The sequence below is a fragment of the Colletotrichum truncatum genome (assembly GCF_014235925.2).
Source record: "Colletotrichum truncatum strain CMES1059 chromosome Unknown Contig_0003, whole genome shotgun sequence".
NCBI classification, from domain to species: domain Eukaryota; kingdom Fungi; phylum Ascomycota; class Sordariomycetes; order Glomerellales; family Glomerellaceae; genus Colletotrichum; species Colletotrichum truncatum.
In genome coordinates, this window is record NW_027222400.1 from 934,913 (window position 1) to 955,187 (window position 20,275).

General features: G+C 45.4%; 8 protein-coding genes across 8 annotated transcripts; 5 read left to right on the top strand and 3 right to left on the bottom strand.

Moving 5' to 3' along the window:
* Positions 1–2,015: 2,015 nt before the first annotated feature.
* On the top strand, positions 2,016–2,621 carry CTRU02_205128 (fot5 transposase; the record flags this gene model as incomplete). Its single annotated transcript, XM_070204499.1, has 2 exons — positions 2,016–2,386; positions 2,423–2,621. The coding sequence occupies 2 exons, from the start codon at positions 2,016–2,018 to the stop codon at positions 2,619–2,621; spliced, it is 570 nt and encodes a 189-aa protein (XP_070061603.1).
* A 226-nt stretch (positions 2,622–2,847) lies between these two features.
* CTRU02_205129 (uncharacterized protein) lies at positions 2,848–2,949 on the top strand (the record flags this gene model as incomplete). Its single annotated transcript, XM_070204500.1, has 1 exon — positions 2,848–2,949. One exon carries the CDS (start codon positions 2,848–2,850, stop codon positions 2,947–2,949), a length of 102 nt encoding a protein of 33 aa, XP_070061604.1.
* Positions 2,950–3,005: 56 nt separating this feature from the next.
* On the top strand, positions 3,006–3,671 carry CTRU02_205130 (transposase; the record flags this gene model as incomplete). The annotated part of the gene is made up of 1 exon (XM_070204501.1): positions 3,006–3,671. One exon carries the CDS (start codon positions 3,006–3,008, stop codon positions 3,669–3,671), a length of 666 nt encoding a protein of 221 aa, XP_070061605.1.
* Positions 3,672–9,389: 5,718 nt separating this feature from the next.
* CTRU02_205131 (isochorismatase) lies at positions 9,390–10,317 on the bottom strand (the record flags this gene model as incomplete). Its single annotated transcript, XM_036724286.1, has 4 exons — positions 9,390–9,712; positions 9,784–9,948; positions 10,008–10,155; positions 10,228–10,317. 4 exons carry the CDS (start codon positions 10,315–10,317, stop codon positions 9,390–9,392), a joined length of 726 nt encoding a protein of 241 aa, XP_036583913.1.
* A 2,035-nt stretch (positions 10,318–12,352) lies between these two features.
* On the top strand, positions 12,353–13,778 carry CTRU02_205132 (uncharacterized protein; the record flags this gene model as incomplete). Its single annotated transcript, XM_070204502.1, has 5 exons — positions 12,353–12,409; positions 12,440–12,571; positions 12,635–12,654; positions 12,704–13,526; positions 13,572–13,778. 5 exons carry the CDS (start codon positions 12,353–12,355, stop codon positions 13,776–13,778), a joined length of 1,239 nt encoding a protein of 412 aa, XP_070061606.1.
* Positions 13,779–15,177: 1,399 nt separating this feature from the next.
* On the top strand, positions 15,178–16,463 carry CTRU02_205133 (methionine vitamin-b12; the record flags this gene model as incomplete). The annotated part of the gene is made up of 2 exons (XM_036724284.1): positions 15,178–15,838; positions 15,895–16,463. The coding sequence occupies 2 exons, from the start codon at positions 15,178–15,180 to the stop codon at positions 16,461–16,463; spliced, it is 1,230 nt and encodes a 409-aa protein (XP_036583911.1).
* A 421-nt stretch (positions 16,464–16,884) lies between these two features.
* CTRU02_205134 (silent information regulator family protein) lies at positions 16,885–18,298 on the bottom strand (the record flags this gene model as incomplete). Its single annotated transcript, XM_036724283.1, has 4 exons — positions 16,885–17,672; positions 17,723–17,795; positions 17,873–18,075; positions 18,151–18,298. The coding sequence occupies 4 exons, from the start codon at positions 18,296–18,298 to the stop codon at positions 16,885–16,887; spliced, it is 1,212 nt and encodes a 403-aa protein (XP_036583910.1).
* A 777-nt stretch (positions 18,299–19,075) lies between these two features.
* Positions 19,076–20,102, bottom strand: CTRU02_205135 (isoflavone reductase family protein; the record flags this gene model as incomplete). Its single annotated transcript, XM_036724282.1, has 3 exons — positions 19,076–19,528; positions 19,580–20,008; positions 20,073–20,102. 3 exons carry the CDS (start codon positions 20,100–20,102, stop codon positions 19,076–19,078), a joined length of 912 nt encoding a protein of 303 aa, XP_036583909.1.
* Positions 20,103–20,275: the final 173 nt, after the last annotated feature.

Consider the following 20,275-nt stretch of genomic DNA (forward strand, 5'->3'; position numbering starts at 1 on the left):
TCCCAGACTCACGTGACAGGCCAAGGGGGAATATCCCTACCTTCTAGTCAACAACACTACTTTCAACTATTATGAACTATCGATTAGAACTAATTTACTATTATTTGTTATTGACGAACGGAATTCTGTTTCACCCCTTGTGAAACCTACACTGATCAGTGGTAAACCTTATAGTTGCTATTAATTTGGTTAACTTTATAATTACTACTCTGCTACGGATAAACCGTAGATTAGCAAGGTTAATACTAGAAGAGACGACTTCTTGAACTGGATACCTAAGCCTAGGTAAAAGTAGGGATTTCGTGTTAACGAGAGAAGAAGCGAGAGTAACTAGGATCTACGGAAACTAGTAGAAGAAAGCTTCTTTTCCTCGAATCTACTAGCAATCTGATTATTCGAGTAACCTAGGGATTGCTATGCTTACCTTAGGCGGGATAAGGTTAATCGTAGCTAATTATCGCTAGCAAGAGCGTTCTATCACGCGTTTTCAATCACTAGAAGAAGAGACCTACCGAATCGACGGTCTTCAAACCTCTTTACGCTATAAGGGCGAAGATTTACGAATCCTATAAGGGATAACAACTTCCCTAACTATAACTATCCCCTACGCGCGGTGCTAATTACGAGACGCCTGCTAGTTTCTTAATAAATCCCTAGACGAGGTGCTAACCGCGAGGCGCCTGCTATAAAAGACCTCCCTACTAGAAGAAGAATACGCCGAAAGGCAAGCGGAGACTACCGGCGGTAATCCGCCTATATAGCTATACGTATACGCCTCCGAGGCTGCGGCTTAGGAGAAACGCACGTAGTTGTAGGCGTTATAAGGCTAACTGTCTGCTAGATTCTAAACTTCCTAATAGTGAGGAGCGAAGCCCGAAGCGAGAAAGAGAGATTTACGAGAGAATCTACGAAGTAATCCTTTTATACTGTCAGAATGGAGCGAAATTCACGAGAAGGATCGCCCGCGAGCGGCGTTATTACTAAAAGCTAATTAACAGTCCCTATCCTATAGAGAATCGAAAGTATGATCGATCTAGTAGTATAGGGTAACTAAGCAATCGACCTTATAAACGCTAGCCTATAGCAACTAGGTTCCTATATAGGTTTCCTACTTAAGACCTATAAGAAGAGGAATCTTACAGGCCTCGAGCTATGGAACGAAGTTTCTCCCGATTTCGCCGACTGGTTAGAAGAAGACTTTTAGAACGTACCTCCCCTAATCCTACGATTCTTTAGAGACTATTTAATCGGTAACAGCGTCTACGTCGAAATGGATAGTAAGAAAATCTTGAAAAACGTGGCATTAGCTTTTAAAAAGGAAGAATTCTACTACTAGTCACCCTAAGAACTCGAACAAGGCGTTAAGAGATATCGCAACTTAAAGGCTTTGATAAAAGACCCCGAATTCTACGAAGAGATCATGAGACCGGCAATAGTAGCTAATAGCATAGGAGGAAGAGTCGAACCAACCCTATAGCCACCCCCTCTACAAGAATAATAACAGTAGTAACTACCGTACCGACTGCTATATCCTACGGTCTCTCCGTTAACAGACTTCTAACTATACGAGTTAATAGACTATATCGGAAAGTAATTAATAGAATTCGCGAAACTATACCCTGACGATATGAAATATAGCGGCGATATATACGATGTATTCGAAAAGAAGATGCTAGTATTCGTAGATTACTATAGAATGCTAGGAATTTATACCTCCTAATATAACAAGGTACTTCCCCTAATACTGAAAGGAATAGCTAAAACCTACTTCTATGCCTTGATTAAAGTAATTAACCTATAGCCTAACTTCGAGACTATGATTAACTAATTGAAATTATACTTCGAGACTAGGGAAAGGCAATAAGCGTACGTTACGTAGTAGAATATAATTACTCTTCCCTAAATTATTCGCGATAACGTACATGATAAGCGAGTGAGACAGACAAGCGAGTGAGACAGTAAACCGCGACCGTCGCACCTTGACGCGACCGGCACCTTTTCCTCTACAATAAATCATGGAATCAGCTAGTATTGAAAGAAGGTTACAAATTGCCCTTCAAGCAATGAGAAATGACCCAAAACTTAGTGCTCGGGCCGCAGGTGCACTCTATACAGTCAGTCACGCAACATTAAGCCGGCGACTAAAGGGAATAGTCTCACGACGCGACAGCATGCCTAATTCACGGAATTTATCAGATTTAGAAGAGAAGACAATAGTTGAGTATATTCTCGACCTAGATGCGCGATCATTTCCTCCCCGGCTGAGTGGTGTGGAAGAAATGGCTAATCGACTTCTCGCAGAGCGCGACGCGCCTCCAGTTGGGAAGCGCTGGGCTTCTAATTTCGTCAAGCGACAACCACAGCTTAGGACGCGTTTCTTTCGCAAGTATGACTATAAGAGAGCTCAATGCGAAGATCCAGAGGTGATTCGTGGCTGGTTTTCGCTTGTGAAGAATACAATTGCGAAGTATGGTATTGCTGATGCTGATATCTACAACTTTGATGAGACCGGCTTTATGATGGGCGTTATTGCTTCTGGAATGGTTGTTACAAGTGCTGAAAGGCGTTCAAATACGAAGATGACACAGCCTGGCAATAGGGAATGGGTTACAGTTATCTAGGCTATTAATTCCCAAGGGGAGAGCATCCCGCCATACATCATCGTTGCAGGCCAGTATCACCTCTCAAGCTGGTATATAGAAACCTTTCTTCCGGGCGATTGGGCTATTGCAACGTCTGAAAATGGATGGACAACAAACGAGAGAGGTATTGACTAGATCAGACACTTCGACATTTATACAAAACCACGTACGTCTGGGAAATATCGCCTCCTCGTTGTTAATAGTCATGAAAGTCACCACTCCGCAGCCTTCGAGCTCTTTTGTCAAGAAAACAACATTATTACACTGTGCATGCCGGCTCACTCGTCTCATCTACTTCAACCCTTAGATGTTGGTTGTTTTTAGCCGTTAAAGAATGCCTACGGTCGGCAAATTAAGAATAAGATGCGGCGAGGCACAACCCATATCTCGAAGGAAGATTTCTTTGCAGCATTTCACGAAGCTTTTAAGCAGTCTTTTACGAGGAAAAATATCCAGGGAGGTTTCCGAGGAGCTGGACTTGTCCCTTTGAATGCAGAAAGTGTTCTCTCAAAGCTGGATGTAAAGTTCCGAACGCCAACGCCTGAGGAGGGGGTCCCTCAGACACCAGACCCTTGGATCTCTAGGACGCCGAGCAACCCAAGCGAAGCAAGATCACAGTCTACTTTTATTAAGAGTCGAATCTCACGCCACCGAAGCAGCTCTCCAGCATCAATTTATAGTGCTGTGAGTAAGCTAGCCAGAGGGACAGAAGGACTAGGGCATCGGGTAGCATTACTAGAGTCAGAGGTTCAAATCCTTCGAGAGGAGAATGCAATATTAAGTCGGCGTCGAAGGGCTAAGAAAACACGTCTACAGAAAGGAGGAAGTCTTACTATATCTACTAGAGAGGATATACAGTCGCAAAGAGAGGCAGACACGCAACTACAAGAGGAAACGCGACGGAGTAGTGGTCGCAAAGTGAGGTCTGAGACGACTCATCGTCGGTGTGGCGTATGCGGGAATACAGGCCACAACGCGAGAACATGTCAATTTATTGAGGAAACATCCGAAGAACAGGAATCCGAGTAGTATTAATCAATCTAAGATTTCTTGTTATAGATTTCGATATTATTGTCGCGAAGGTCTGGTTTACTGTCTCACTCGCTTGTCTGTCTCACTCGCTTATCATGTACGTTAACCTTGGAAAGACTAAATCGGAGTATTTTGACATACTATGTAACAAATTAAGTAAGATTCAGCCTGGTTTGCTATAATAGGATCATTACGACCGATTCCTCTATACCTAACTTCTATACGCTTATAGAGATATTCCAGAGTGTGTAATAGCGTTATTTATACCGGCTGAGACGTACGAGGGACTTCGTAGCTAATTAATCTCGTCGATCGAGACAGCTACCTGTCTTAACTAATAACAATTTAATATAGTAGCTAACCTACTAGAGCAGTACTAGACCGATAGAACTTTTAACGGTCGAGGGCGTTATTTACGATATAGTCGTTTATTACGAAGTCGATCATTACAAGGAAGAAGCCGTGACAGACCTTTATTACCGCTAACGCCTAAGAAGTGCTACGTGTGTAGAAAACCTAACTGCTAGTTAACTAAACATACTATAGAAGAGAGACGAAAAGCGTACGAGAAGTTTAAAACTACCTAATATGCCTAGGATATGTTACTTCTAGCATATAGCTAATTTCTCGTCTAATACGAGGGTTTCGACGGGTTAGACCTATAACCTACCGCCGAAGACCCTTAGCAATACTACTACGTAACCGAACAAACTAGTAAAAGTAACGAAGAGGAAGAGACCGGTAGCGATAGTTAATTCCAGGTTACCGCCTATTTTACTATAATAGCAATTAACGGTAATAGGATCGCTACGATCCTAGCAGACTAGTTAACCTGCTATGCTATTACGAAAGAAGACCTTTTCCGCAACCAACTAGAACCGAAAAAGCTACCTTCGCAATTTATACTCGAGGGATGCTACTCTGCCTAGAACTTCCAAGGGATCATGCCTGACTCAGGCGTAGCAGGATTCTCAACCGCTGGCTACCTATAATTCGTAGCCTTATAACAAATTTACGAAGGAATTACGTTAAATACTAAGGCGGCTGGCGGCGTTATAGTGAAATTCGGCGATAGGATACTACTAGAGTCTATAGGGACTACCAAAGTGCTAACGCCGTTTAGAAGCGTTAAATTTCACGTTATTAAGACTAATACTCCCTTCCTTATATGCCTAGGAGATATAGACCGATTGAAGGTCTACTTTAATAACGTTACGAATACCCTTATCTAAGGAAACAAGGTCGTACCTATTATTTGCAAATAAGGCCACCTATAGTTATTACTCGATAAGGAGAAACTACTCGCTTGGAACTACCTTACAGACGCTGAATTGCGACGGGTTCACCGTCGCTTCGGATACCCATCTGTTTAACGATTATATAAGGTGCTCCAGAGGGCCGGCTACCTAGTTGAAATTACGGCAATTGAGTAACTATCGAAAGTCTGCTATCGATGCTAAATGCACGTACTAACGCTATTACGGTTTAAATTTACGTTACGAGACGATTACGAATTTAACTACGAGGTTATCGCTAACGTAATATACCTTGAGGGTAATAGACCGGTCTTCTACGTCGTCGATACTGCTACGGCGTTTAACGCTGCCTGGTTCCTTAAGGATATTTCTGCGAAAGCTACTTAGGAAGCCTTACGCCTCTGCTAGATAGATATATATCAGGGATCCCTAGACTAGCTAGTTACTAACGCTAGAATAAACTTCCGCTTAATAAAATTCCGAAACGCGGCAAGAGGAATAGCAATTGAAATCAAGAAAATTACTATAAAAGCCTATAATAGTATTAGGAAAGTTAAACGATACTATATACTTCTAAGGAGGGCGTACGAAATTATTAAAGTAGAAGACCTAACAATTACGCTAGAATTAGTATTTTAAATAGTAGTTAAAGTAGTTAACGATACTGCTAGCCTAAACGGAATAGTGCTAATACTCTTGGTATTTGGCTTATTGTTGGAACGGTAGGTAGGAATCTCGTAGATAGTACGATATCCTTATAACAGGGTATTAGAGTAAGGGAACTTGTACTTATGAAGTAGGGCTTTAATAGTAAAGAATGTATAGGCTTATATTGAAGCTGAGTTGGTTGAGGAACTAATAGCTAGCTAAGGGAGAGAATTAGGCTAGTTATATAGTAGTATAACGTCGCCTATAATAGCTAATATAGGAAGCTATAAGCTAGGTTTAGTATACGTAAGTATATACGTCAACTAGCTTATAAAGCAGCTTATAAATCAGACTAGAATCTTCTTTAACTAAATAGACTTTTAGATAAGGTTAAAGAGAGTATTCCATAGGGATCTGAATGTCATATGTTTAAACTAGCAAGCAGCCATTCTTAGCTAGTTACTTTTGTAAGTCCTACTAAGTCTTAGATAAGACTAAATAGGATAAATAAGTAAAATAGAAGTATAATATACTTATACTTCTAACACTTATACCTACGAATTACCGACGATTTGCTACTATCTCCCGAAGTTATAAGGCGGGTGAAAGCGATTAAGAAGGCGACAAGCGAAGTATGCGAACTTTACGCAAGGCGATAGGTAGTAGAAGCTATCGCTACCTATAATAGCCTTGATATAAGGCTAATTATTAATTTACTACTACGGTTGTAAGTACGAGTATAGCGCGAAAAGAAGGGCTAGACTAGACTGTTTACTTTAGTAGCTATAAACGGCGAAACCTATACTGTCGATACGCTACGTAGTCCGAAGACCTTCCGGTTTACCGTAGTTAAACTATACTACGAAGATCCCGATTAACTACCTAATTCCATCGCCGCGCCAGAAGAAGAAGAACCCGAAGCTAAGATACCATAGTAGGAAGTAGTACGCGACGAAATTATTATCGCCGGCGGAGGCAGTAAACCGGACGAACCGTAAGAAGTACTAGAGCTACCGAGAAGACGCCCGGGTAGACCCCGGAAGAGACTATTGCTAATCGCTTACTTTATAAAGGAATTTAACGATAACCCGGATTATTAATAAATATTCCTATCGATTAAGGAGTAAGTAGACGAAGAATTAGTAATTAAACTACGATGAGAAGGTGTTATTACTATACTAGGCGAACCGTTCGAATAGTTAACTAAATAAGAGATTAACAGCCTTATCGCTAGAGGAGTGTTTAAATTTACCTAGTTTAATAAGAGAAGGCATTAGAACGTATAAATCTTCCGATCTCGTATCGTTAACAAAGTTAAAGGTAAAATAACCAAACCTTACGAGAAATCGAGACTTATAATATAGGGTTACGCCGACGATAGTAAGAAGGCTATATTAACCTAATCGCTAACGATTTAGCAGGCGAGTTAACAGCTAATTCTGTTAATTACCTTGTTACTCCTACGAGAAGGGAAATAACTATAGCTTCGAGATATTACATAAGCTTACGTTTAATCCTCTATAAGGCTTAATCGTATTATTCTCGCCTACCTACCGAAGCAAATTTAAGACTAGTACCTAAAAGGGACTATTATAAAGGTTGTAAAGCTTCTATACGGAATCGCAGAAGCTGGAACCTACTAGTAGGCAACGTATTATAAGCATTATAGAGAGAATCTCTAGATAGTTACTTTTTCGTATGATCTATGCCTATTGATCTTATCTACCGAAAATCTATACTTTGGCTATATCGGTATGTAAACCGACGATACCCTCGGTTTGTTAGACAAGGCGTTCTTATAATTAGAAGACGAATAGTTAGAAAAAGCGGCTTTTATAGCAAAAGCGAAAAATATCCTTACAATTAACGAACCCTTCTAATTTAACAGAGGGATAATCGCGCTGTTAACTAATAATTCGATTAATTTAAGGCAAAAGGGACAAGCTAAGAAGTTACGATATATTAAGACTACTAAACCTAACCTAAAATAGCAATATGTCGAACAACGCGCCAGAGGGGCGTATATCACGTCAATTTGCTAACCCGAGGCCTATTTCGATTTATCTACTACTACCTAATACTAAGACCTTTTGCTAAAAGCGATAAAAGTATTGAATTAACGGATTCGATAGCAAATAGAATCGCCTAACCAAGGAATAACGTTTATCCTACTCGACCTTATAATAGCTAAGCTATTTGTTTTTGTTAACAAGTCGTTTGCTAATAACTACGACCTTTCCTCCTAATTAGGGTTTCTGATTATCCTAGCTAACGATACTTCCTCTAATAGTAATAACGGAGAATTTACGATTTACGGTAACCTTGTTTATTATAGCTTTACGAAGAGTAAACGAGTTACCTATAGCATATTAGCGTTAGAGATCTACGGGATAGTCGCTAGCGTCGATATAGCTTACGCCTTCGCTATAACCCTGGCGATAATTACTAACTACTTTAACCTACTAACGATTTAGATAGTTGTCTATACCGATTCTTATTCGCTATACGAGTGTCTTGTAAAGCTAGGTACTACTAAAGAAAAGCGACTTATGATCGATATTATGGCGTTAAGACAATCGTATGAAAGACGAGAACTATAAGAAATTCGTTGGATTAACGGCGAAGACAACCTTGCTAATGCCTTTACGAAGAGCAAACTAAATCGAGCCTTCGAGAGATTTGTTGATAGCAATACGATAACGATACGTATGGAGGGATAGGTAACAAGACCGTAACTACGGGAGAAAGTAGGGATAGGAGGCCGAATTGACGAGGAGACGGAACTGTATAGGGATAACGTATTCTAACCGCTTTAATACTATAAAAAGAGAGTTTCCAGTGTTGCGATAGTTGGAATACGGAGTCGTGTGGCACTTCCAGCCACACGCCCGCCAGGCTGAGAGGCCCAAGCCTCCCAGACTCACGTGACAGGCCAAGGGGGAATATCCCCACCTTCTAGTCAACAACACCACTTTCAACTATCATGAACCATCGATTAGAACCAATTTACTGTTATTTGTTATTGACGAACGGAATTCCGTTTCACCCCCTGTGAAACCTACAGTTGTATTCCGGCTGAAACCTTTCTGGGACAACTTCACTGAGCATTCTTGAAAGCGCAAAGTACCAATTCTTGCGAATATGTATTCTCAAGTAACATTTTACTTTCTCGCGCATCCTGACCGTAAGAGAGACGATTCCCTCCTCTCTTTTCGATGGGATCTTGGGCAATCATAATAACGACTTGCAGTCTACTACTGGAAGATAATCCAATAATCATGGCGAGCAAGTATTATAGGTTAAGAGCCTTGCGGGTTCCATATACTTTACCTGTAGAGGCAACCTCCTCAGTTAGGACAGACGTCTGAAACTCATGATTGGAAAGTTGACGCCCTCTTTTCTAAATGGAAGTTTTGCTGTGATGATTACAACATCTTAGTATTGAGTCGAGCTGGAGATAGATACATTTGATTAAACGATCTACTATTAGCAGAGGTTTAATTATGACATGGAGGTAATGCGCTGACGATCTGTTGACTGTTATGGGACTTTCGAAAGCCCCTTCGAGTTGTAGAGAGAAATTATACGTTTGAATTAATTTCGGTCTCATCTACCTATGTCTTCCAGTAATGACAGATATCTCCCCTCCTTGTTTATATATCGGAAATGACTGTAACCCAGTCCACTCTGCCTCGTCTTTCTTCCAATCTATGATGTACATCCTCGCCTTAATACCAGCTGTCAGCTTGCTTTACCAGAGCCTTTCGATCTACCACTAAGCTTCATGAAGCGATACAAGCTTGTTAATACCTTATCGGGGTGAGCTTGGCAGTGTGTCTTCTCCAGGCACTAAAGTGCCATTTTCGACAGCCGCCCGGTGGCCCCTGGACAACATGCCAATGCTGGGGACGTATTCGTCCATGAAAGCGAAGGTGTTGATGCCAGTAGGAGGCGTACGCCAGTCCCGCATCAGCTCCCCCCAAATGGCTGACAAGGACACCAATTGAACACCTGCGTCCTTCATCCGATCATTGGAAGCATCGCGGACCATCTCGTTAACAGTCCCGGAAGCCTCGATGTTGGCCCAAACTCCATAGCCAGCTTCGCGGAGAGACAGAGCAGCGAATGCAGTGCCTAAGTAGACAAAAGTGTGAGTTATGGTTTCTCCAAAGAACGAAGTCTTGGCGAAGGAACAGAACACTTACACACATCCGTCATGATTCCACCAATAATTATCTGCGACCTGTTCGTGGCGATAATGGCATCTCTAACGTCGGGGTTGTCCCATGCATTGACTTCACCAGGGCGCTTGATGATGGGTGCTTCAGGGAACATATCCAGGATTTCTCCCGGAATGGGTCCGTTGGGCCCTGAAACATCATATCAACTGAGCTGTAATGCCAAATAGCTAGTAGCTCAAATCACATACCATGTTCGATAGATGTACTCATAACCACGGGTAGATCGAAGGCTTTGGCCAGAACGGCATGGGCCATGATGTTGGCCTTAAAGTAGGTAGGCTCCAAATCGCGGACGAGACTGAAAAGACCGACTTGATGGTCGACAATAAAAATCATCTATAAGAGCTTGTCAACACATTGTGAAACTTTGCGTGGCCTTGATCGAGTTGCTGGCAACAGGAAACCTACCGAATCATTCCGGTTGAGCCTTTCATACTTATAGGCGAAGGCCGTCGCAGAAAGAACACTGGCGGTTGCCAGAAGTTTGCTGAGCTGCATTGCAAAAAGCGGTTTGAGGTAAGAGACGACCTTGTTGAGGAGGGTAATGAGATGGGGGAAGGATCGCTGATTCTAAACTTGTTGTAGATCAGTGTCAGTAACGAGGGAAGTATTGTGTCATTGAGGAGGATATCGGCGTCCTTATATACCCCTTCATGAGGCATCAATCAGGCATTCCACGGCAAGCTTCTTCGTTTGTTTTACGGACAAGAAAGACTGTTAGGTAACCGGAAGTCATTCGCAGCCGCCTTCACATCCGACTCACGTATATTGAAGTAAGTGTGAATGGTGATTAAGACTTAGCCAAGTCTGTAACGACCAACTGAGTCTTGGTATGTTGTATTGGATCCTCTATTGGTGTGAAATGATTGGTGGCAAGCCTTAGTTGATAGTTGGACTTGTCTGACTTCCTACTCAAAAGGGAAGTATAAGTCAAAATGCACTTAACACCCAGATGGGAAAGGTAAATCAAGTTGCATCAATACGGGCAAAAACTCCTGTAAGCACTAAACCAGTAATGCCGCCCAATTCGTCTCGTCACACGTTTTGAACCAAGGTTGTGGCTTATGTGCATATGCACATGCAGATGTAGCGGCGCCAAGCTACTGTAGACAGATAAACGCTTGAGTCCGAATAAGAGGCCGTCAAGACTACATTACTCTCATGAACGCAGTATGCAAGAACCGGTGAGAGCGGGTAGATGCAAAATAGAACCCCGCTTCGACTGGGTTGGGAACGGTTCCAACCTTGAATGCAACAATCACTATTTGATCAATGAACCACAGTTGTACGATATCGTCTATCTATCATTTCCAACAAGCTATGACAGCAGCATCTAGAATGCTACAGAGAAGACCGACTTTTCTCCATAACCGGTTTCAGTCGGCTATCATCTAAACAATATGCAGTATCCGGACATGGTTGCATAAGGTAGTCGTGGTTGTGCCGTCCACGGCGTAAATAAAACATCGGCTTTGCAGTTTAAACCTTGTTGCAATTTTTTTCGTAGTGCACTAAGAATGCAATTGGCATGCATAGTGAGATAGGTTGATTTAACGATACTAAGTGTTAGATGCACACCGCATTCTACCCGTCTGTTGTAGTTCTACTGTGACTTCAGTGAAATTCATAACAATCCAATCGGGATGACACCCGAGAGCCGAACACCTTAATTTCGCCATCCATTTTCTCCATGATATGTTGGGTACCAAGCATGTCGCCCAAATTCTGTCGAAAACCCATCGCTGCGGTCCGGTTCTAGTGTCGTTTCTCTCCCGTCGCCGCCAAGCAACCTCTCATGTCTCATTCCGGACCTATTTCCTATCTGACTGCAAAGTCCTTCTCGTCCTGGCGGTATGAGGAGGTATCGGTAGTGTCCCCCTCTCATTGACTGTCTTGGCTGCAGCGGTAGCGGCAGCGTCAGCCGTTCTAATGCAGCGGCGCTGACGAATGGAGGAAAAAAGAGGACGAGCATCAAGATGCAAATCTCCTCATGGTACGTCATGCTACGCCTCGAATATTATGTCTGCATTAGGTATTATTTTTTGTGAAACTTCTCTATGGGCATGTTTGACTGTAGCGGCGATTGCTGTCTCGCTGATGCTAGTTATGTGTTTAATTGGTCTGCGTACCCTACATGCGTTTTGTGGCAGGTCTTTTTTCTGCTGTGGCTTTGCATCTTCCAGCCCAAAGGCAAGAAGAAATGCAGGAATAAAGAGCAAGGACGAAGCAAGTCTACATCATACCTATTCTGAAGAACAATAACGGAATCTTTTTCTCGCGCTTCATGTTTCCAGAGAGTCAATATTGGTAGGATGCCAATGCCCCAGTCGCTGTCTGCGGCCACTACTTTGTGTCCAATTATGGCTGGCGTTGGGCACGAGATACAACGGTCAACAGCTTCCCCGGAGCTCCTCAAACCTGACCCCAGCCAATATTAACGAGTCAGGTCGCACTAGAAGATAACAATGAGCAATTAGACCATCGACAGAACCAGAATGTCATGGTGGTTGCTCGGAGAAGCCAACTGCTTGTCATGGTCGCGTGGAACATCCCGCGATCGAAAATGCAGAGGAGAAACAAGCAGATAGGTGTGCATATAAGTTAAACATTGTTTCATCAGCGTTCCGTTGCGACTGCGGCCGACACCTGGCTAAACAAACCCAATGTTGATACTCTGTACACCAGAGCCTTTCTTGATGTCTCGGCTTCTGATCTCATCATCAATATCCCGGAAATTCGTGACCGCTATTGGGTAAGTGTCTTTCTGATTTCTTTACTACTGAGTCAGTTGCTGGGGCTAACATACCACTCACAGGTTTGGCCTTTTTATGATTTGTAAGTCATGCTCATAGTTCCACATCAAATCGTCGCTTACATTCAATAGCTACGGCAACAACATCGCCAACATCGGTATCCTCCAGTCGTCGCCCACAGGCAAATACAAGGTTCGTTTTGACAGCAGTAACCCAGGCTTGCAACCAAGCCCGGACAGCCGTTACCAAGCGTACATCAACCTTCCCACTCCGTACGGAATTTCTGCAACCCGAATTCTTGTCAACCAGAGTCAGGCGGATGTTGAGGCGGCCAAACGCATCCAGAATGAGCTCAGCATTACTCCTTCGTGCCGGGGCTCCCATCCTGCTGCTCCGCCTTTGAACCTCACAATGTTCACCGACAACGAGCTTGTACCCGGTCCAAAGAACACTCTTGAGGAAGGCGTTTTGAAGTTGCTGGCAAAGCTGGCGCCCTACAATGAGCCCATGGTAATCGCTGACAGGGAGTGGGTGCCTGCAACGTTGCGAGGTGCTGGCATTGCCAACACGTCTTTTGTGCAACCTGAGGGCACCAACCTCACTTCGGCCTCGGCAGCAGCCAACAGCTCTATTATTCAGGAATTAAGAATTCCAGGATACCTCACGGGTCTCGGCAACAATTGGGTTCTGCCAGATCCGACGTATCTCGGCAACTTTCAGAGTGCGTATGTCACGCGATACATGATTGCGTCAACTGGGTACCTCGCTCTCACTAGAGAGCAGACTGTTTATCCTGCATACGCCGCATCAGGGATCTCTCCGGTACTTCCTTCGGATCGTGCCTTGCTCGTAACCTTCACGTCTAGACCAGTTATGAAGCCGTTTGGCTTCTGGAGTCTGACCGCTTACGACTATGAAGCGTATCTCGTCCCAAATGAGCTCAATCGGTACGCTGTTGGAGATAGGAGCAACTTTACGATGGTTGATGGAACACTGTAGAGCGATGGCGGAGAGGGGTCTTTCCAGGTTTTGATCCAGCCGAGCAACATACCGCCCCCGGCCAACTGGACAAACAACTGGTTGCCCTCAGCAACCGATGGAAAGGGTCTTCAGATGAACTTGAGGTTCTACGGTGGGGGGGATGTCATGTCGAATGGAAGTTATCTGTACCCCTTGGTTGAGACCATCGACCCCATCACAGCCTAATCCGGCCACGATGAAGTCGACCATCATCTTTACTGGAAGAATGATGGTACCACGGAATACTTCAGTGATCACCGAGGTTATAAAAGGATACTGGTTTATTAGACTCATATGCTTTCAGTTCTGAACTTTTTACTGAATAGATACATCTACACAGTCCTTTCAGTAGCTCATTTGTTTAGAACCAAGTCATCTTATTACATATATTCTTTCTCATAACTGTGCGTAATTAGATGGTTGCTCCGGCCAACTTGGGTGGTAAATGCGTACATGAATTCGCGTGCTCTTGCATCTTCACTCTTGCATCTTCCTAGCCCTTTAAACACAAAACATTGCTTCATAGCCTGATTGACATGTGCCCTATTCGTCACATACCTTATATCCATTTACTACCTGGTCCAACGTTACCTCAGGAAGTCGTTGACCTCGTCCTGTACTTAAAGGTGACCAAGTTAATGTTCTAGATGCAACATCATACGAGTAGTTTTTATTTCTTTCTACAACAATTAAACCTTGAATAAATTGAATTCTTACCCAAGTTATACTGTTTCGCTACGATGTCGCTCCTTCATCACACCACAGTGCCGCGTGCTGCCCATGCTATGCCGCTCATCTCTACGTATGCGCCGCAACCGGCTGAACTATAATCTTCTCATAGCACTAAAGAGTTGGGAATTGTTTATGACTTTATTGTGAAAACAACTTTGAATCGATGTATAGTCGCACCTGTGTCTAAAAGAAATAGGGACATGTGAAGAATGGTGATCAGGCGAATCGGAACACTTAGTAACGCGTTTATACCATTTGTCGCCTACATACAGTTATCTTATTTTAGCAATTCCAATGCCCAAACTAATTGAGTTACTCTGCGGTCATTTCCTCCATTGCGATCTGCTCGCGACACTGATCATGATGAAGACGTTGACGTCAACGAGACCGCGTTTCGGCAAAAAAGGGTGGGGGATGAGGAGCAAACATGCTCTTCCGGCACAAATAGAGGGGCAGATGCACCCCAGAACTCTGTCGGCATCTGCCCCCCAACAGCGAAAGTGCGCGCGGCACCATGCCGACTGGAGCTGGCTGTGGCACAGTCTTCAGCGACGTTCCCAGACTTGGCTTAACCCACGGCTGACGTGAGCTATCCTCTCACTAGACGGGCTAGGTCAAGCTTGAGCCCTTTTCAGGACCTTCGTCAGCTATCAGTAACGAGTTGACCCCTCACTTGACCCCGCCGTTAAAATCCCCTGGCCCCGCCTCAAAGACTGGATCGGACAGCTACCGAGAGATATAATCTTGACGTATAAAAAAAATCTCACCGTGAGCGAATTTGGAAAGTGGAAGAGAGAAGAGACAACAAAACACCAAAGATACTTTCCAACCGTCCCCTTGAAACAACTCCAAGATGGCTTCGAAGCTTCACCAAGCTCCTCCTTTCAGAGCGGAGCACATGGGCTCTCTGCTTCGTCCCCAGAAGCTCCTCGACATCCGCGAGGGCAAGATTCGTGACCAGGGTCTGTCCGAGGAGGAGGCTGGCTTGCCGGCTGTCGAGAAGGAGTCCGTTGCAGAGGTTGTCAAGCTCCAGCGTGACCTGGGCATCAAGGGCGTCACCTCGGGCGAGTATAACCGTACCCGCTTCTGGGGTCTGATGTGGGACGAATTCGAGGGCACAACCCGGTTGCAGGATGCGGAGGCCAGCATGTTCCGCCTGTACCACCCGGACGTCGTGAGCCTCATCGAGAAGGATCGCAAAGTCATGCCTGGAGACTCCGTCATCGCCGGCGGCAAACTGTCTCACTCGGCTGAGAAGTCAAAGTCGAACTTGCACGAGCTGCGCCTTGTTCAGGACGCCCTGCCCAAGGAGGAATGGGGCAACATCAAGCTCACCATGATCACGCCGGCGTGGTTTCATATGCGTTATAAGCAGGGAAGGGCGTACACCAAGGAGGCGTATGCCAACGACGCCGAATACTTCAACGACGTGGCCAAGGTCTACCAGGACGAGCTGGCCAAGCTTTACGATGCAGGCCTCCGTAACGTCCAATTCGACGACCCCGGCATGGCGTGTGAGTATGACCCGTTGCCGTACATATCTTGAGGTGTTTTGCTGACCATTGTGTAGACTTTTGCTCGCAAAAGTTCCGTCAAGGCTGGGAGGAAGACAAGGACAACGACGGCACGGTCGAAGACCTCCTTGACGCCTACATCAAGCTCTACAATGACAGCATCAGCAAACTTCCCGAGGACATGCACACCGGTATCCATCTGTGCCGTGGAAACTTCATCGGTGGTCGCCACTTCGCCGAGGGTGCTTACGACATAATCGCCAAGAAGCTCTTCCAGAACCTGAACGTCAACACCTTCTACCTTGAGTACGACACCGAGCGCGCCGGTGGTTTTGAGCCCCTGCAGTTCTTGCCCAAGAACAAGAACGTCGTCGTCGGCATCATCAGCACCAAGCTGCCTGCGCTCGAGGACAAGGAAGAGATGAAGGCGCGCGTGTACAAGGCGGCCGAGTTCGTTGCCAAGGGTAGTGGTGAGACCAAGGAGGAGGCGCTGAAGCGTATTTGCGTGTCTCCTCAGTGTGGTTTCAGTACCCACGAGAGCGGATACCCGTTGACCTTGGAGGATGAGAAGAAGAAGCTGGCTCTTGTTAGACAGATTGCCGACGAGATTTGGGGTGAGCCTTGAATGTCTGGATTATGAGCGTTTGTAAAAAGAAAAGGTTGGGCGTTGTTAAGCGGGTGGCGGTGTAGCATTGAGCCGAGTCTATGTTGTAGATCATTGCAAGCGTATTCAAAAAAGTTGACGAAATACTATTCAAGAACGCCAAATCAGCATTTATAGCATCGTATTATCCGTGGAGCTGCGACTGATGAATGGCCTCAACTTGCAGTTCACTGCCTAGCTTTCTCGTTTGATTGACTTAAGGGGGTGGAGAATCCAACACACTTTACCTGCGTGTACTAGACACGTCCTAGATTGAACTACAACCGAATGAACCAAAATTTACCGTCAGGTTTGTTTAAGAGTGTCAAGCAGCTGGAAGAGAATGAAAACTATTTACAAGTATCTAAACGCTAATATGTGCCCGGGCTCTCATCAAGCCACACTAGTCACTAGTAAGATCGATGATTGAGATGTCCCGTTCCAAGCCCGTATCATCATCTGCGCCTTCTTCTGTGGTTGTTTTCCACTCGCCCGTCATAGGATCATACTCCAAAAGATGCAAGATCCGGGACGTCTTCTCATTGACAACATGAACAATTTCCAAGTTCGGCTCCCCATAGTGTCCCATAAACTCAAGCTCGAGCTTCAACTCCGTCCCGGTATCGAGCTCGCCACGAAAGTTGAAAGCAAAAGGCTCAGATCGTACAACACGCCTGTTATACGCAAGCTTGACCGATTGGAGAAAGGTGGCGGGAGTGCCGTCTTCATCAACGCCTTGGACAGTAAGCTGATGTTTTCCAGACTCTGTAGTCTCGAGCTGAAGAACAAGTCGCCTGCGGAGAACGAATCTAGGGATAGGTATTCCCAGCTTCTCCATAACGCGGATCATGAGATCGTCCGTGGTAGACCACACGCGAAGTTCGGATAAATCGTCCAGCGGCGTGCTTTGAAGGTTGCAGATGACGAGCTGCCCTCCGACGCCACGACCGCGCTTCTTTTTGCCGACGATTTCGGTTATTTCGTTCGCAGGTGTGACTGTAAGCGAGGAGCCCAGAGCAAGGCAAAGATCTGCCTTTTTGGCATTGTCATGAGCTCGTTTGAACGGCTCCTCGGGGAGGGACTCGCCAAAGTTGACAATGCTGTCAAACAGGACCCCGCCGCACTTTACGCACTTCCGACCCGTGCGGTGGTCGTAGACTGATACCTCGTAGGTTGCTACTGCTCGGAAGTCTGGCATTGATGAGAATCCGGCCTTTAGATCTGGTAGTCAGAGCTTATACCTCGAATGTACTCTTTGCCGCAGTCTTTGCAGTATTCTCTGTTGCTATTACCGTGCAGCTCTGAAATCCGGTCCTGGATATTGTGTTAAAAGTTAAAACATGACTGGGATGGTTTATGTTGAGGGCCACAACTGGAAAAGTCACGCATACCGACGAGATACCACTTTTTCTATGAAGTCCGTCGCAGTTTTGACTGACCAGATACTTCAGTAATCCACGATTTTGCAGCTCCACCAAGGCCATGTGCGTCGGCGTTGGGATGGCTTGCAATGTACTCGTCGCTTTTCCAGTTCTCTTTCGTCCTTGGGCCCGAAGGGTCCAAACACCGTCTGGACCGCGGAAGTCTGGGATACCTGTCGGCTATCGCATCAACATCGCAATTTCTACTCACCATGGTTGTCGAGTAGTCTCGTTCCGGACCGACTTACCAGCAGATGTGGATATCCCCGCCCCCGTAAATGCGATGAAATGATTGCTGGTTTTGATCTTTTCCGCAAGCAATGCGGCCTTCTTGTCTACCAAACTTGGGCTTTCACGACGTTCTGCTTCCGCGACTTTGGGGGCTGTGTCGGCCATGGTGATTCAGTGGCGAGGATTAGCGACGACTTGGCGTGAGAGCGGAGTATGCTCAGTAGAATCGCTAAGAAAACGGCAAATCTCACGCAAAAGCGACAGAATGTCTGGTGTACTCAGTCACGACCTACTTGTTGTGATTCGGGGTATCGTATTTATGTACCTTATATTACGCCACGAGCACCACGTGACACCTCATCCTACCAAAGAGAACTAAGCCATAAGTAGGTAAAGCCTGCTTGCTGCCTGCTCACCAAAATTCACGGCATGAACCCATGTCACGTTAAGGGTTTGGCTGAGCGTAAGATTGAGGTGAGAAAACACCATTTGGTGATAATGTCTGTTAGTGCTCAACAGAACACGAAGTATCTATCCGCAATCGCAATCTAGTGGGGGGGCTTGGGCAGAGAACAAGCCCATGAAAACTGACTTGAAGATTCAATAATGATCATTTTCAGCCACTGCAACTTCTTTACACTTGAGATTTGTTTTTTCTGCACTGGATCAAGAATTAGTACGATAGTCTTCGCATTACGTTCGGTCTGTAGGACTGATTGATGAACCATCATAGCCCCACAGTAGAATGGGTCGCCGCTTTAAGAGCAGACATACTAAATGTCTTAATGAGAAGAGCATGCATCATGCTCAGTGAAGCTGTAATCAAACACCAAATCATGAGATAGTTGAAAGTTCAGTCCCAATAAAATCAATTATAGCTTGCGACTAAGACTCCTGCCACGGCGCACTTCATATGGAAACACCACATCATCAGAGCAGACTCTACTTGCTATGCTCTCTAATATACTCCCTCACAAATTCCCGCAGGTCGCTCTGAGGAAGCTCAAGGACCTTATTAGCCTTTCCACTCTCCGGGATCGAGTGGCCCGGTACATCGGCGAAGTGATACTTGATGAGAAACTCCTCAAACGGAAATCTTCCTCCGCTAGCGAGCTTCGTCTTGCCCTCCTCGTTAACCTCGTCGGCCGTCTTGTGTTCCACGGACCATTTTGACCCGGTCTCCTCTTCGAACACCTTCAGCAGCTGATTCTGCGTCACGTCAAATTCGATAATATTGAGGTACTGGTTCGCCGTCTCGGCGGGGTGCTCCAACACTGCCGCGATACCCTGAGCGAGGAAGGGCAGCGAAGTCGTCGAGACCGTTTGGTTTCCCGAATCAAAGATGGTGATGCTCTTCTTGTCTAGGTCAATTCCATAGATTCCTCGAGTGATGCTCTGGTAATGTGATTAGTTACCTCGATTACAACGCCGGATGCTTGAACTTACCCAGTCAAAGAACAAACTTGTCCCGATACGAGTCCATGTGAAGTTGGGATTGGCCTCGGCCTTCTTAACCAGGTAATCGACCGCGGCCGTCTTCGCAATCAGCCAGTCCCCGAGGATTTCGCCCTTGAGATTACGAGTGTTGAGGCCATACTCGGATGGGATGAAGCGCTTGACACCGGCGGCGACGGAGGCATCGATCAGAGGGTCCTGCGATCCGTGGACGACAGCTGCGACGGTTGAAATGGCGGAGACGACTGCATCCTGTCCTGCGAGGGCGGTCTTTAAGGATTCTACTGATGACAGGTCCGCCTTTTTCACTATGATGCCTTCAGGGAACGTTGCCGTCGAAGACTCGCGGGAGATGGCAGTGACGGCGAAACCGCTCTCCTGAAGAGCCTTGACTACTCGAAGTCCGACGAGGCCCGAGGCCTAGAGAATCATAGTCAGTAAGTGCACTTATTTTCCTCGTCTCAATCCGGCCGATATCACGCACCCCGACAACAGCAACAGTCTTGATCGACATATTCTCAGTAAAAGTATGCAGGCCTGTGTCCAAACGAAGCGCGTGCCAAGGTATCGCGATTATAACCTCGTCGCGGACCACGTTTTATATGTTTCCAATAGCAAAGCAAGGAAAAGTCGTGTACAGATGTATCGCCATAACTCATCGATGCCAAGCCTCAGGAGCTACCCTCC